This window comes from Balaenoptera physalus (assembly GCF_965194825.1).
Source record: "Balaenoptera physalus genome assembly, chromosome: 20".
Lineage (NCBI taxonomy): Eukaryota > Metazoa > Chordata > Mammalia > Artiodactyla > Balaenopteridae > Balaenoptera > Balaenoptera physalus.
This window is the reverse complement of record NC_138901.1, coordinates 50,002,777-50,020,428: the sequence shown is the minus strand read 5'-3', so window position 1 is coordinate 50,020,428 and position 17,652 is coordinate 50,002,777. Positions and strand designations below refer to the sequence as shown.

The following is a 17,652-nucleotide window of genomic DNA, read 5'->3' as shown; positions in this document are numbered from 1 at the left end:
GTAGACAATAATGCTTCTAGAAGAGTGTTGTCCAGAACTTTCTGCAATGACAGAAATGTTCTATAAAGCTTCATTTCCCTCTATGGCAGCTCCTAGCTTCATACGGTTATTGAGCACTTCAAATATGTCTAGTGCAACTAAGGAACTGAATTTTAAATTTAACTTTTGATTAAGGTGAACTTTATCAAAATTAAAGATTTCTGTTCGCTAAAAATACCTTATGAGAGAGTGAAAAGGCAAGCCATACTGAGGTAGAAGTTACTTGCAAAGACAACTCCTATCCATATAGAGAATCAGTCCAGGTCATGAAGAAAAAGGCAGATAGTCCTACTCACCCACTTCAAAACAAAAATAGGCAGGACTTCCCTGGTGGCACAGTGGTTAAGAATCCGCCTGCCAATGCAGGAGACACGGGTTCAAGCCCTGGTCCGGGAAGATCCCACAGGCCGCAGAGCAACTAAATCCGTGCGCCACAACTACTGAGCCTGCGCTCTAGATCCCTCATGCCACAACTACTGAAGCCCACGCATAGAGCCCATGCTCTGCAACGAGAAGCCACTGCAATGAGAAGCCTGTGCACCACAATGAAGAGTAGACCCCGCTCGCCGCAGCTAGAGAAAGCCTACACGCAGCAACAAAGACCCAGCACAGCCAAAAATAAATAAAATTAAAAAACAATAGGCAAAAGAAACAGATTCTTCAAAAATGAGATATCAAAATGCTAATAAATATGAAAGTCATCAGGGAACCCCAAAATAAAACCATGAGATACCATCACACCCACCAGAACGGCTCAAATTAAAAGACAAAAAGACAAAGGTTAAACAATTACAAGTGTAAGCAAGAATGTGAAGCAACTGTAACTCTCATACATTGGAGTTTATTTTGGAAAACTGACATTACCTATTATTATGAACATATACTTACCCTATGGACCAGCAATTCCATTCCTAGGACCTACCCAATCAAAATATATATATGTACATACTACAAGACAAATGTAAGACTGTTCCTAGAAGCATTATTCATAATAACCCCCAAATGGAAATAACTCAATGGCCATCAACAGTAGATGGATAAATATTACACAATCAAGAAAACAAGCAAAATTAATCTATGGTGTTAAAAGTAAAGGCAGGGAGTAGGCTGGGAAATGGTTTGAGGGGAGCTTCTGTGGGGCAGGTAATGGTCTCTTTTTGAATTGGGTATGTTCACTGTGTAAATCCATTAAACTATGTACTCATGATATATGTACTTTTCTTTATGTTTGTTATACTACAATTTTTAAAAGCTTACTAAGAATATTCTGGCGATTTTTGGCACAGACTTATCAGAGGTGGAACCTTTTTGTGTCAAATAGGGCTTTTTTTGGTAGAAATCTAAATCCAATTGGCCCAAGAGAAAAATACTGGTTTAAATATTGAAATATGATCTACTAGAGCCAAAGCTTCAAAAGCAATCATCAGGTCTTTGTCCTTCTCACCTCTCATTTCTGTTTTCTTTTGTTTGGGCTTTATTCTGTCAGGCAGTCAGGCACTCATTTTCCCATGTAACTCTGGAATTACTTCATCTTCACAGTCCAGAATTCTACTGGAAAACATCACTTTAAGTTATGACAAGTCTCAGAATTGGCCTATCTTGAGTCACATACCTTCCTGGAGCTCTTTCAGCCCCATTTGAAACACTGGACTAAGAGTAGTGAAGGGTACTTTCCCAAGTGAAAATCAAGGCACTATTCTCAGAAATGGGGGAGTGAATGCCAAAGAGGCAAAAACATCTCTACATCTGGGGAAGGAGAGAGAAGAAACCCTTAATTTGCAGTTTCTCCGAGTTACGTCAAACTTGGTTAATAAAAGTATTATGTAACAGAGCTATCACATGATCCAGCAATCCCACTCCTGGGTATATATCCAGAAAAAAACAAAAACTCTACTTGGAAAAGATACATGCACCCCAATGTTCATAACACTATTTACAATAGCCAAGACATGGAAACAACTCAAGTGCCCATCAACAGGCTGGCTTAAGAAGATGTGGTATATATACACAGTGGAATATTACTCAGCCATAAAAAAGAATAAAATATTGCCATTTGCAGCAACATGGGTGGACCAAGAAAAGAACATGCTTAGTGAAGTCAGAGAAAGACAAATACTGTATCACTTATATGTAGACTCTAAAAAATAATTCAAATTAATCTACATACAAAACAGAAAGACTCACAGACCTGGAAAACAAGCTTATGGTTTCCAAAGGGGAGAGGGAGGAAAGGAGGGACAAGAGTATGGGATTAACAGATACAAACTACTGTACATAAAATAAATAAGCAACAAGGCTTTACTATATAGCACAGGGAATTTTATTCAGTATCTTCTAATAACCTATAATAGAATCTAAAAAAAGAAAAACTGAATCACTATGCTATATACCTGAAACACAAAAATGTAAATCAATTACACTTAAATAATTTTGTTTTTTAAATATGTAACTTTTCCTATCTAAACCATCCATGCTGCTTTAAGTCTCTGAATTACTGGGAGAGGGAAATCAACAGTTTCTTATCAGATCTCTCCACCTCCAGTCTCTTTCTCCTAGGCTTTATCTTGCATACTATAGTCAAATGAAATCTTCCCAATTTATGGCTTTAGTACGACAACCCTAACAAAGGAATCCAATTCTCTACCAAAGTTGAAGATTTTTAGCCTGTCACTCATGGTCTTCCATGATCTCACCCTAACTCTTTCACAGTTACATTATACTACACCCCTCTGTGTACACAAAGTCAGTGCTTTTGAAGTGTTTGTCACTGTCACTGATATATTTTAAAGTATTAGGGTGTAACCGATATTTAATGTGTCAGTCAAGAGATACAGGCATTAGCTTTCTTGCTACTTTTCCTTTCTGGTTTAAAAAGTATAACAAAATGATTTATGAATGCTAAATTTGATCTTTTATATATATTTTCTTAAAGACAATATTCTTACTAAACTACGTTTATCCTTCTAAAATAAGACAATGTGGTAACTCTTCATGAAGTATGAGATAAAAATAGCACTTTCTTAATGGGAAGACTGTTAAGAGAACTGTTTTCTCTGTATGATTCATCCTTTTCACATGAATAAATTATTTACAGTTTATAACTTCAAATGGTTAAGTTTCAAAGAATACAGAAATTTTAGTTTTATTTTGATATATAAATAGAAACTCTAATAAGATGTACTATATTTTTTAGAGTATATTAAACAAGACATGTTCATAAATAGGCCACCTGGATCTTTAGGTAATTTCTTTAGGCTGAGTATCTCCATCTTTTCACCCTCAGCTAAAACTGATTTATACATGTAACCAATTTACTAACTTGCTAGGGTTCCAGAATTAAAGTGATTTTTAATTAAAAAAAAGAGAAATTACGGCATGGGTGGGAGGGAGGGAGATGCAAGAGGGAAGAGAAATGGGAACATATTGTATAACTGATTCACTTTGTTATAAAGCAGAAGCTAACACACCATTGTAAGGCAATTATACTTCAATAAAGATGTTTAAAAAAAAATTGAGTAAGGTAGGTAAGAAGAACACTTAAAATAAATATATTACAATAATCATATTTAAGGGTGCCATGATTAAAAGAGCAATAAAATAATATCACCATTCAAAAAAAAAAAAAAGCCAGTTTAATTAGTTAAAATGCTTCTGTGTTTCCACTCTTGCTTTGGCATCTTTATGTCATGTATAATGGACATTGATTTTTTAAAAGAAAATTAATATGATGAAAGTAGTATTTTTGGTTGTTCAATATGGCTGTTGAAGGATATCCAATAAAGGACACACTAGAACAAGAGAGACTAGGTTAGGGGTTAATAACATAGTGTAGGTGTGGAGAATAAGAGATTAAAATGGGATGATGAAAGATTAAGTGGCCTAAAAATAGCCTGCGGAGGCAAAGCTGTAGAATGTAACCACTTCCTCTTTTGTTTGATCCCCAAATATGAAAGCAAATGCCTCCTTGGGGCTCAATCTGGAGAGGTAATTTCTCTCTTCCCAGATGTCTTTTTTTTTTTGTGGTTGGAAAAGACCAATGTGATGAAACTGTTTGATAGTGAAGACAGCTTACTGGTATTTTGATAGGAGCATGAGTTTTCCCATCATTGCTTTGCTAATATGTTTGCAAAAACCAATCCCCTAAGAAGTCAGTGTTCAAAACAGCATTTCAATTTAGGCACTCACATTGAAAAATATTATGAATATGTGTAGTTCACTTATAGTTGACTAAAAAAAAAAAAAAAAAAAAAGAGAAATTATGGCATGACATGAATGACATTATTTTTAAAATAAAATATAAGCATCAATTAAACATACAAATATATCACTATTTTTATTTTCATTTAAGTGAGTATGTTGTGGGCTAAAAAGCTTAGACAAGATGTGTGATCTGTATTTTACACTTTAATACAAATTTTAGAACATAAAGTAAAACAATATTCTCTGTTCAAATCCACATATTTTAATCTGAAACATGACATTTATAAAACAAACAGCTCCTGCAACAAAAGCAACATAGAAGAGTTATTTAAATTATTTTTTAATGGTTGTAGTGGAGCCAATTTTCCTCATTAAGTACCTACAGGGATTCAGCACTCTCTTTAGGTTGCTTGAATACAACCAAGAATGTGGTATTGATAAGTAAATATTATATATTTAGTTAAACATTCAAGATAAAAGGATTGACTTCTGACTTAAATCTAAACCAAAAATGAATTTTGAAAATATATTTTAAAATACCCTCCCAACCACTGTTAACACACTCCTTTATGTGTTCACTCAACATTTTCCAGGAATTATAATTTTCTGTGCTTCCACAGGTCTTCCTATTGGGGCAGTTATCAATCATCTTCTTTCTCAATATATGTCTTTGCATTAACCCGTGCCATTTGCCGGGCCAAGTATCTGTCTCTCGCTGACATTACAGTTTCTTCGTTGCTCCTCTTTGCAAACTTGTTCACTGTCTCCTGTGGCCTCTCTTGTTCTTTGCCAGTCCCTTGGCATTCCTCTGTGATTCTGTGTTTTGCTCCCAGTGATGTGTCAGAACTAGAGGGTTTCTCTGGGTTTCTTTCTTTGTCCTTTTCCATGTTTCTCATTTTATTGGCTCTTTCCTGGTTAAGGAACCTATCCTTTGCCCTTTCTTGATTTCTTTCTGAAGATTGAACACTTACTTCTCGTTTTTCTCTATCTCTGTATTTATCACTGTTTTCATATCTTTCTTTCCTTGCTTTCATATGCTCTTCCTTTTCTTTGCTTTTCTCTTCCTTCTCTCCTCCTTTCTCAATGTGTCGGTCATAATCATTTCGTTGTCTGTCTCTTTCTTGTTCTCTTGACGGGTATTTCTCCCTGTCTTTCTCCCTTTTCCATTCCCTATCATTTCTTTCTCTCTGGTCTCTTCCCCTCAGTCTATCTTCTTGTTCATGCCTCTTCCAGTGTGAATCTCTGTAACTGGCCTCTCTGTGCCTATGGGAATCCTTCTTTTCTTTTTGGTAATCACGGTCAGTGTAATAGTTGTCCTCCCTGGATTGTCTCTCTTGGTGCTGATCTTCTCTTTTCTCATGTCCTCTTGACTTGGAACTTTTTGTGTGGTATTTGGTACCATGCTCTCTTTCTTCACTAGATGACCGTGAGTGGGTATGACTCCTGTGATGCCTGGAGTCATTTTTTAAGGTCTCTGTGCCCTTTTCCCTTCTGCAGCTCACTTTATTATCTTCTTCCATTTCATCATCCTCACTGATCTTAGCATCAAAGTCACTGTCTGCATCTGGGTTTTCCTCTACTTTCACAACAGTTTGGCGAACGCAGTTCTCATGAGGTGTTCTGTTTTCTGAACTTACTTCATCAGAATATCCCTTTGATTTCTCTTCTTTTATCCCAGACCTTAAGAAAAATAATGTAACAGAAAATGATACATTATCAATTATAGTAAATAAATGAAGTGTTCATATAAAGTTCATCAGTACTTAAGTCAATACACCTACACTATATAAACCTTCTGATTATCCCAAATTCGAAAAGGTGCTGCTGTCTATTTACCTTGTAAACATCTGCAAACTAGTATTTTCTAACCATTCCAAATATTTTCAATATTGGTAGAAATGAAAAAGTAAAAATCAGCCCTTCTGTATGGACCACTAGAACCTTCAGGCAGGGGTCTGTGCAAGGTCTTCATTTTTGCCAAGCACAGACAAAGAATAATTGGGAAAAGATATATTCTGAATATAAGTACTAGTTTACAACATGAGGTTCAAGTTGTGGTTTTGTTGGATTTTTATTTTATTTTTAAAAATATTTAAAAATAGTCCTGGAAGAAGATGAAGATAAATTTTTTCACAGCAAAATGGTGACAAAACCTAATTCTAAATATCACTAAATTATCCCTCTCATGACTGAAAAGGCACCAGCATCCTGCTCTACCCCTTGGCATCTTTTACAACAAAATGGAAATATGTGAATCAATCCAGCTATTATGATCAGTTACATTAACACTGTTTACATCACCTACATTTTCCCAGCCAATAAGCATGGTTAATTTATTTACATTGCACATTTATTCTCACTAATCACTTACTCACCAAACAAAGCAACAACTATGGTTCTCTAGCAATTGCTGGCAAAAGTGTCTTGGCTAAAGGACTCACTAATAGTTAGGAATTCTATTATTAGACTCTGGGAATTGCAACTACTCTATGACATTATGGAGTTTCACAGCTGGCCTCATAACATTCCAGATGAAACTCTAATTTTTCATTCAAAAATTTCAGTCTTCAAATATGCTTTCTGAGATTCACAATTCTCACCAATTTTACAATCAAAACCTAGTAGTTGGGGTGTAATCCCTTCTCTTCATCCTTAATTCCATTCTCCTGCATCTCCTCCTTCCCTAGCAACAAAGACTCAGACCCTCTTATCTGAATGTTTCTATTCCAAAAAATGATTTCCTTAGATACAAGTTTAAGACAAATTTTATCTTCAGCTATATACTTACACCATAATCATTTCACCATCCCTATAATATTTTATAATTTTATTCAAAAATCCTCCAATCCTTACTTTCTAGACCAGTATTAATAGAAATGTCTACAGAAATGGGGAATTCCCTGACGGTCCAGTGGTTAGGACTCAGCGCTTTCACTGCCGGGGCCCAGGTTCAATCCCTGGTTGGGGAACTAAGATTCCACAGGCTGTGCAGCATGGCCAGAAAAAAAAAATGTCTACAGAAATAGTAATGTCTATATATCTGTGCTGTCCAATATGGTACCCACTAGCCAAATGTGGCAGTGGAGTACTTGAAATGTGACTGTTGTGACCAAAATTTTAGATTTAATATAATTTAAATTTAAACAGCTACAGGTAACTAGTGGCTACATATTGGATATGCATTTCTAAGCCCTTGATTATGTGAATCTTATGTTTTATGGAGGCTAGGTCCTATTTATGAAAAAAATATACTTCTCTTTTTGGGAGGAGATATGGGGATATATGTATATGTATAGCTGATTCACTTTGTTATAAAGCAGAAACTAACACACCATTGTAAAGCAATTATACTCCAATAAACATGTTAAAAAATATATATATACACTTCTCTTTTTATATACTATCTGAACATGCGTGTAGAATTACTATAAAATAAAAATAAACTTGAACTAAACGTTTTTTAATTAAAAAACTGTAAATCCCTAGTTATTCATTCAATTAGGACAGGTTTGGCTAACAACACAATAATGCAATACTGCAATCCTCTACTTCCAGAGAGTTAAAATGATCCCACAATCACAAATCATGAACAGTATCTTTCTTCTACATATTCCATATGCCACATCTCACCTGGCTTCACGAAAGCTGCATGTAGGTACTTCCTCCTCACCAACTGCTTGATTTAATAGGTGCCTATAAAATCCACTGAGATCGCTCTGCTTGGTTACATCCAAACGTGCTAAGAGAATGAAAGCAAGAGAATAATATATTCAAAAAGGCAAAATGCAGTTCAGTTTCACAGGCATAGAGTATGTAACACAGTGTATGAACTAGTCTCTAGATCTATATAGCCTTCAGGCCAAATTCGGCCTGCTGCCTGTTTTTGTAAATAGATTTTTATTGGAATGTAGCTCTATTTACTATCTGGTCCTGAGTGGTGCTCTAGATGAACACATAGTACATGCTTAGACCAAGCCTTATACATTTGGTTTTCTTCCACTTAAAGTTGATAAGCATTTGCCAATTAAGCTATTTGTAAGTACACATTTTACTTAGACCTTGAGAAACGACCAGGAGTAGAAAGCAATGAAGTAAAGCACTAAGGTATTCTTTGGCCTCTGCACATCTTTGTTCTTTTTTGAATTAATGTTATTCTTTTTGTAAATGCCCAGTTAATGCTCCTTGGGCAATGTTACTCTAGTTCTAGGATTTCAATCTCAGTTTATACTGCTTTTGACAAATGTCATACTTTCCATGCCTTGTAATCGATGTTTTTACATTTGAAATCATTTTCTAAGGCAATGACTTGTGATAACCATAGTTTTAAGCAACAAAGTGAGATGTAATTGAAAAGTTCAGTAGAAGTAATAGTTACTAAGAGTGCAACTGTGTTTTTAGTTAAAATCTCCTGTTTTATAATATACATAACATCATATATCTTGTACCCTGTATTCATATACATAAATTATGACAACATTATAATCTAAAAGTTCAGTGACGAGCAAGTGGCTAACCACAGGGCAGAACTCTCCTGTTTGTTTCCTTCTACTCCTCTCCCTCTTCCATTTCACCTTCAAGTGCAGCAGCCCTCTTTTCTCTTTCTTCCTCTTCAGCTCTCTCTTGCAGTTTTTTCTTATAAGCAGATGTTACAAATGCCTCTTTATCATCAAATTCTCCCTTTTCCATTTCTCGTTCTCTTTGTATTTTCTTTTCCATTCTTTTTTCCTGTTCCTTTTTTCTAATCTCAACTGCTTTTAGTAAGTTGTGAATGTACTTGGGCTAGGGGGAAAAAAGTAAGATTATTTAGGAAAGAGTCAAAGATAATTAACTGCTAATATTCTATTTTTATCATGAATTTATTACTATAGAAATTCATTAAAATAGAAATCCAAATAAATAGGACTGTCAACTTCTCAAAATTCAATATAAATTTACTAGCAAGATAATAAAATTCTTTTCAATAGAAATTTAAGTATAAAAACAAAAAATTATTCAAAATGGCATTTTTAAAAAATCTCAAACTAAATAGGTCATTTTCCCACTGTTTTTCTCTCCCTTTTTACAAAATGGTATTGTCTTACTTCTTCAACAGATACGTGAATAGGAAGGCTTCTGACTAATTTTTCACATTAGTTGAAATACAATCATTTAAAATAGCAGCTTTAATATCATTTTACAGCACCACTTTATCTGTAGATACTGTAAGAGGTAAAGATCCTTAAATACCAGTCTGTGCTTTGTGAAAGAATAAGAGTGATAGAAAATTTGAACTTATTTCATTCAATCTCCACACCCTAACTTGTTTTTTCAAACTAAAAATACGACCATGTTACACGCAGATGATTCAGTTACCAGCTAGGAAGCAATAAAAAATTATAAGACACCAAACATGAACAGGAGAAGAAGCAGTACAAAGACTTCCTTAGGAAAAACTTTCAAAAAATAATCTGCAAAAGTTTTAAAGCAAAAAAACAAAATTTATAAAATTGTTAGATAATTCTCTTGCTCCTGTTAGGATACTAAATATATAGTTTCCTAGGTTCTCAACCAAATCCATACTATCTGGAACTAGGGGTTCTTCACACTTCAAATACCTAAAAGCTGTTTCTCAGATCATTCTCATGTTGAAATAAGCGTAAGATACAAAATGCAGGTCAAGGTCAAAGAAACTTTGTATTTTCAGCTACAAACCTTTCGGTCTTTTCCCAAAAGCAATTTTGGATTACTTTCTTCCTTTTTTTTCTGCATTTCATCATAAATACTGTCATATTCATATACAGTAGAATCTTCTGCAAGGGCCTTCTGGATTTCCAGTTTGGTCTTTAAAGAAAACATTGAACATGTTTCAAAAATATGAGCCAACTAATAGATACTACAAAAAGTCTAAGTAATTCTTTTGAGACAGGATCATAAATCAGAAATATATCATAAAAATTGTATCAATCACATTTTAAACTTAAAGCACTTAGAACAGAACCTGACAGAGAGTTAAGTGTTCAGTAAACATTATTATCTATTCACTTGTACATAAACAGAATTATCTACAAAAGGACCAGGGTATGACTTAGAAACACCTAACCTTAATTTTGAGATGCCTATATTACATATTAAACTTTCCTATCATTTTTACTTGTGTTACCAAATAAAATGTTCAAGTTTCAAATGGTAGGAAATACCTTTTTTTTTTTTGGTAATTGAAAAATACTTTATTTTTAGAGATGTCACCTTCAGAATTTAAAATAAGCAGTATATTCACTACAGAAATTACAATACAGGTAGTTTAAAAAAATTTGTCTGTGATATGTTTTTCATAAAAATATTTTAATAGGGACTTCCCTACTGGCACAGTGGTTAAGAATCTGCCTGCCAATGCAGGGGACACAGGTTCAATCCCTGGTCCAGGAAGATCCCACATGCCACGGAGCAACTAAGCCCGTGTGCCACAACTACTGAACCTGCGCTCTAGAGCCTGTGCACCACAACTACTGAAGTCCACACGCCCTAGAGCCCACGCACCACAACTACTGAGCCCACGTGCCTCAACTACTGAAGCCCGCACACTCTAGGGCTCACGTGCCACAACTACGGAGCCCGCGTGCTGCTACTACTGAAGCCCACGCGTAGAGCCTGTGCTCTGCAACAAGAGAAGCCACCACAGTGAGAAGCCTATGCATTGCAACAAAGAGTAGCCCCCACTTGCCGCAACTAGAGAAAGCCCGTGCACAGCAATGAAGAAGACCCAACGCAGCCCCCCCCAAAATTAATAATAATAATAATTATAAGGAAATATTTATTTTCATTGAAGTATAACTTACATTATGATTTGACATTTGTATACATTGTGAAATGATCACCACAGTAACTCTAGTTACCATCTGTCACTATACAAAGTTACCAAAAATTTTCCCCTCGTGATAAAAACTTCTAAGATTTACTTCCTTAGCAATTTTCAAATCTGCATACAATATTACTGACTATAGTCACCATGCTGTACATTACATCGCCATGACTTATTTACTTTATAACTTGAATTTTGTATTTTTTTCTCTTTTTTTAATACATTTATTTATTTTATTTATTTTTGGCTGCGTTGGGTCCTTGTTGCTGCGCAGGCTTTCTCTAGTTGCAGCGAGTGGGGGCCACTCCCCGCTGCAGTGCACAGGCTTCTCACTGCGGTGGCTTCTCCCGTTGCGGAGCATGGGCTCCAGGTGCGTGGGCCTCAGCACTTGTGGCTCGCGGGCTCCAGAGCACAAGCCCAGTAGTTGTGATGCATGGGCTTAGTTGCTCTGTGGCATGTGGGATCTTCCTGGACCAGGGCTCGAACCCATGTCCCCTGCATTGGCAGGCGGACTCCCAACCACTGCGCCCCCAGGGAAGCCCCGAATTTTGTATTTCTTGATCCCCTTCATTGATTTCACCAACCCCCCCATCCCCCTCCCCTCTGGCAACCATAAATCTTTTCTGAGTTTTGTTTTGTTTGATCATTTTGTTTTTTAGAGTCCACATATAAGTGAAATCATATGGTATTTGTCTTTCTCTGACTTATTTCACTTATTAGCACGATATCCTCAAGGTCCATCCATGTTGTTGCAAATGGCAAGATTTCTTTTTTTTTTTTTTAATGGCTGAGTAATATTCCATTTGTGTGGCATGGAATACTTTATCCATTCACCCGTCAATGGACCCTTAGGTTGTTACCATATCCTGGCCATTATAAATAATGGTGCAATGAACACAGGGGTGCATGTATCTTTCTGAATTAATATTTTCATTTTCTTTGGATAAATACACAGAGGTGGAATTGCTGGATCATATGGTAGCTCTATTTTTAATTTTTGAGGACCCTCGACACCATCTTCCAAACTGGCTGTACCAATGTACATTCCCACCAACAGTGCATGAGGGTTCCCTTTTCTCCACGTCTTTGCCAACACCTGTTATATGTTGTCTTTTTGGTAAGTCATTCTGACAGGTGTGATGTGATATCTCATTGTGGTTTTGATTATTATTTCCCTGATGATTAGTGCTGTTGAACATCTTTTCAAGTGCTTGTTGGCCATCTGTATGTCTTCTCTGGAAAAATGTCTACTTAGATCCTCTGCCCAATTTTTTTTCTTAAATTAATTTTTATTGGAGTATAGTTGATTTACATTGCGTTAGTTTCTGCTATACAGCAAAGTTTATCAGCTATACATGTATCTGCCCATTTTTAATTGGATTGTTTTTTGTTTTTGAGCTGTATGAGTTCTTTATGTATTTTGGATATCAACCCTTTATCAGATATATGACTTGCAAGCATCTTCTCATGTTCAGTAGGATGCCTTTTTATTTTGTTGATGGTTTCCTTCACTGTGCAGAGCTTTTTAGTTTGACGTAGTTCCATTTGTTTATTTTTGCTTTTGTGCTCGTTGCCTTTGGAGTCAGATCAAAAAAATATCACCAAGAATGATGTCAAGAAACTTACCACCTATGTTTTCTTCTGGAAGTTTTATGGTTTCAGGTCTTACATTCAAGTCTTTAATCAATTTTGAGTTAATTTTTGTGCATGCTGTACACTAGTGGTCCAGTTTCATTCTGTCACATGTGGCTGTCCAGTGTTCCCAATACGATGTGTTGAAGAGACTGTCCTTTCCCCATTGTACATTCTTCCCTCCTTTATCATAAATTGATTGACTACATATGCATGGGTTTATTTATGGGCTCTCTATTCTGTCCCATGACCTATGTGTCTGTTTTTATGCCAATACCATATTGTTTTGATTACTACAGCTTTGCAATATAGTTTGAAATCAGGGAGTGTGACACCTCTTGTTTTGTTGTTCTTTCTCCAGATTGCTTTGGCTAGTCGAAATCTTCATGGTTCCACACAAATTTTAGGATGGATTGTTCCATTTCTATGAAAAATGCCCTTGGAATTTTGAAAGGGAATGCACTAAATCTGTACACTGCTTTGGGTAATATGAACATTTAATCAAAATTAAGTCTTCCAATTCATGAGCATGGAATCTTTCCATTTATTTTTGTCTTCTTCAATTTCTTTCATCAATGTTTTATGGTTTGCCATGTACAGGTCTTTCACTTCCTTGGCTAAATTTATTCCTAGAATTTTATTCTCTTTGATGCAACTGTAAATGAGATTGTTTTCATGATTTTTGATAGTTCATTGATAGTATATAAAAACAACAGATTTCTGTATATTAATTTTGTATCCTGCAACTTTACTGAACTCATTTATTAATTCTAACAGTTTTTTTGGGCAGAGTCTTTATAGTTTTCCATATATAAAATCATGTCATTTGCAAATATTAATAGTTTTACTTCTTCCTTTCCAATTTGGATGACTTTTATTTCTTTTTCTTGCCTAACTGCTGTGGCTAGGACTTCCAATACTATGTTGAAGAGAAGTGGCAAGAGTGGGCATCCTTGTCTTCTTCCTGATTTTAAGGGAAAAGGTTTCAGCTTTTCACCATTAAGTATGATGCTAGTGGTTGGCTTGTCATATATGGACTTTACTATGTTGAGGTATGCTCCATGCATATCCACTTTGTTGAGAGTTTTCATCATAAATGTAATGTTGCATTTCAACAAATGCTTTTTCTGCATCTATTGAGATAATCATTGATTTCTGTCCTTCATTTTATTAATGTGGTGTATTACATTGATTTGTGGGTGTTAAACTATCCTGATATCCTTGGAATAAATCCCACTTGATTATGACATATGCTCCTTTTAATGTATTATTGAATTTAGTTTACTAATATTCTGTTGAGGATTTTTGCATCTATGTTTATCAGGGATATTGGTCCATAATTTTCTTTTCTTGTGCGGTCCTTGACTGGTTTTGGTATCAGAATAATGCTGCTCCATAAAATAAGTTTGGAAAAGTTCCCTCCTCTTTCTTTTTTTAAAAATTTTATTATGCAGTCTCTGCAGAGACTGTCAAAAATTGCCAGTGCCGACAATATTTCAAGTCGTCATGGAAAGGTATAGGGAAAAGTTTTCAATTAGCAATAATCACACCTCGGATAAACCTCATTGGCTGTGATACTGCCACTGTACAAGGCCCCCCTCTTCTGTTTTCTAGAAGAGTTTGAGAAGGATTGGTATTAAATCTTCTTTAAATATTTGGTAGAATTCACCAGTGAAGCCTGGTCCTGGACTTTTGTTTGTTGGGAGTTGATTACTGGTTGAACTCCTTACTAGTAATCAGTCTATTCAGATTTTCTATTTTCCCATGATTCAGTCTTGGAAGATTGTATGTTTCTAGGAATTTATCCATTTCTTCTAGGTTGTCCAATTTGCTGGCATATAATTATTCATTTTCTCTTACGATCCTCTGTATTTCTTTGGTATCAGTTGTAATTTCTCCTCTTTCATTTCTGATTTTATTTATTTGAGCCCTTTTTCTTAGTGAGCCTAACTAAAGGTCTGTCAATTTTATCTCTTCAAAGAACCAGCTCTTCAGTTCACTGATCTTTTCTATTGTCTTTTTAGTGCCTACTTCTTTTTTAATAAATTTTTATTATTTATTTATTTATTTATTTTTGGCTGTATTGGGTCTTCATTGCTGCACGTAGGCTTTCTCTAGTTGCGGTGAGCGGGGGCTACTCTTCATTGCGGTGCGTGGGCTTCTCATTGCGGTGGCTTCTCTTGTTGCGGAGCATGAGCTCTAGGCACGCGGGCTTCAGTAGTTGTGGCTCACGGGCTCTAGAGCGCAGGGTCAGTAGTTGTGGCGCACGGGCTCAGTTGCTCCGCAGCATGTGGGATCTTCCTGGACCAGGGCTCGAACCCGTGTCCCCTGCATTGGCAGGTGGATTCTTAACCACTGCACCACCAGGAAAGTCCCTTAGTGCCTATTTCTGCTCTAATTTTTACTATTGCCTTCCTTCCGCTAACTTTGGGCTTCATTTGTTCTTTTCTAGTTCTTTTAGATTTCAGATTTTTGTTTCTTGAGGCAGGCCTGTATTGCTTTAAACACCCGTCTTAGAACTGTTTTTGCTGTATCCCACAGATTTTGGTATGCTGTATTTCCACTGTCTTTTGTCTCAAGGTATTTTTTATTTCTCCTTTGATATCTTCATTGCCCTATTGGTTGCTCAGTAGCATGTTGTTTAATCTCCACATATTTGTGATTTTTTTCCAGTTTTCTCCTTGTAATTTCTAGTTTCATACCACTGTGGTTGGAATGATGTTTGATATGATTTCAATCTTTTTAAATTGATTAAGACTTGTGTTGTGGCCTAGCATATGTTCTATCCTAGAGAATGGTCCATGAGCACTTGGGAAGAATGTGTATTCTGTTGCTTTTGGATGGAATATTCTGTATCTATCTATTAAGTCCATCCAGTCTAATGTGTCATTTAAGGCCAATGTTTCCTTACTGATTTTCTGTCTGGATGATCTACCCATTGATATAAGTGGGGTACTAAAGTCCCCTGCTATTATTGTATTGCTGTCGATTTCTCCCTTTAGGTCTGTTAATGTTTGCTTTATATATTTAGGTGCTCCTATGTTGGGTGCACAAAAATTTACAAGTGTTATATCTTTTGTTGGACTGATCCCTATATCATTATGTAATGCCCATCTTTGTCTTTTATTAAAGTCTCTGTTTTAAAGTATATTTTGTCTGATATTACTATCCCCACCTTTCTTTTAGTTTCCATTTGCATGAAATATCTTTTTCCATCCCTTCACTTTCAGTCTGTGCGTGTCCCTACATCTGAGGTAAGTCTCTTGTATACAGTATATAGATGAGTCTTGTTTTTTCACCCATTCAGCCATTGTACGTCTTTTGATTGGAGAATTTGGTCCATTTACCTTTAAAGTAATTATTGATATGTATGTACTTATTGCCATCTTGCTAATTGTTTTCTGGCTGTTTGTAGGTCCTCTCTGGGGAAATACTTTAATGTTCCTCCTCCTGCTTTCAGGCCATCAAAATCTTATCTAGAGTTTCAGGCCAGCTCACCCCTACCTCTTAAACGAGGCCACCTCTGAGGGCTTTTACCCGCAATGAGGTCTTTCTTTTGAAGTCTGATGGCACATTCTGTACTGCAATATATAGTTCCTAAGAATACTCCTGATGTTATTACTTTCTAATTATTTCACAAATCTTGGCCTCTTGTCCCAACTTGTAAGTTCCTGAGGTACAGAGAGCACACATTTTAACTTCTTCTTTAATTGGTACATTGCCTAATGCAATGTGGAACATAAAAGTGATCCTTTTAAGTGATAGGGTGATAGTATAAATTATTCAAAGAACTGACCTGATATTCTCAGGTTTTTACATATCAACAATTAGACTGGAATGATGTACATGCCAAATTAAAAACTTCTTTTCTGGAATATTGCTTAAGATATTAAAAAATAATTATTTTTTTAAACATTTCAACATTTACTTTAACCTCAGAGCAACAATGATTCTCCTGCCTACATGGTGAATTAGCACTGCTACTCCTTCCCCAAAACCAACCTGGAAAACTCAGACGAGGAAAACATGGAATCCAAGAAATCATCACCATCACACCAACAAAAAGCAAGGGAAACAGGACACTAAATTGTTTTAAATTGATAACTTGCTTTTTTGTATATTTGGAGAGCGGCAAGAGGGCATATGTGTAGATACAGGGTACTGTTAATTAACCTAAGTCCCAAAATATATAAAGTAAAAACTGAACAGAAATCTAAGGAAAAACTGACAAGTCCAAAACTATAATAGGGGATTTTAACATATGCCTCTCAGTAATTAAGAGACCAAAAAAATTAGTATGAATATATATGGATTCACACAACTGGCCAAAAAAACCATTTAGAATATTTTTTCAAGCATCAAAGGAATATTTATTCAAAACTACTGGACCACACAGTTAATCTCAACACATTTTTTAAAGACATGAAACAATACAATGCATCATCCTGGAACACAAAGAAATCATGTTAAAAATCAATAACAAAAAGGAAACAAAAAACCCCTATATGTTTAAAAATTAAGTTCTAAATAACCCACAGATCAAAGAAGAAATCATAACAGAAATTAGAAAATATTTTTAACTGAATAAGAAGTACTACTTAACCAAAAATTTGTGAGATAAGCACAGCTATACCAGTGCTTAGAGGAAAATGTATAGCTTTAAACACATTAGAAAAGAGAAAGGGCTTCTGAAAACAGCTATGCACTCATTTCAAAAGTAAGAAAAATAACAAAATAAACCCAAAGAAAGCAGAATGTAGAAAACACTAATTTGTCAGGACAGAAAGTAATGAAGTAGAAACAAACTTATCCCACTAAATCTTGGGACTGTCAGACTTTTATATCTCTTTCAATCTGGATAATTACAGTGGAAGAAAAGGAAAATCACAGGCCAATCTCACCGATGATTAAAAAAAAAAAAAAACTCCTTAACACTTAAAACA

The 17,652-nt window shown here is 35.5% G+C and overlaps 1 protein-coding gene across 3 annotated transcripts in view; it reads right to left on the bottom strand.

Moving 5' to 3' along the window:
* Positions 1-4,353: 4,353 nt before the first annotated feature.
* Positions 4,354-17,652, bottom strand: part of NSRP1 (nuclear speckle splicing regulatory protein 1) — a 60,420-nt gene continuing 47,121 nt past the window's right edge. For all 3 annotated transcript variants that reach the window (XM_082443522.1, XM_082443524.1, XM_082443523.1), the window contains 4 exons: positions 9,931-10,059; positions 8,811-9,018; positions 7,870-7,978; positions 4,354-5,919 (listed from right to left, as the gene is read on the bottom strand). In XM_082443522.1, the coding sequence (XP_082299648.1) occupies positions 4,881-5,919; positions 7,870-7,978; positions 8,811-9,018; positions 9,931-10,059 (1,485 nt within the window). In that variant the 3' untranslated portion in view covers positions 4,354-4,880. The remainder of the gene's footprint in view (positions 5,920-7,869; positions 7,979-8,810; positions 9,019-9,930; positions 10,060-17,652) is intronic.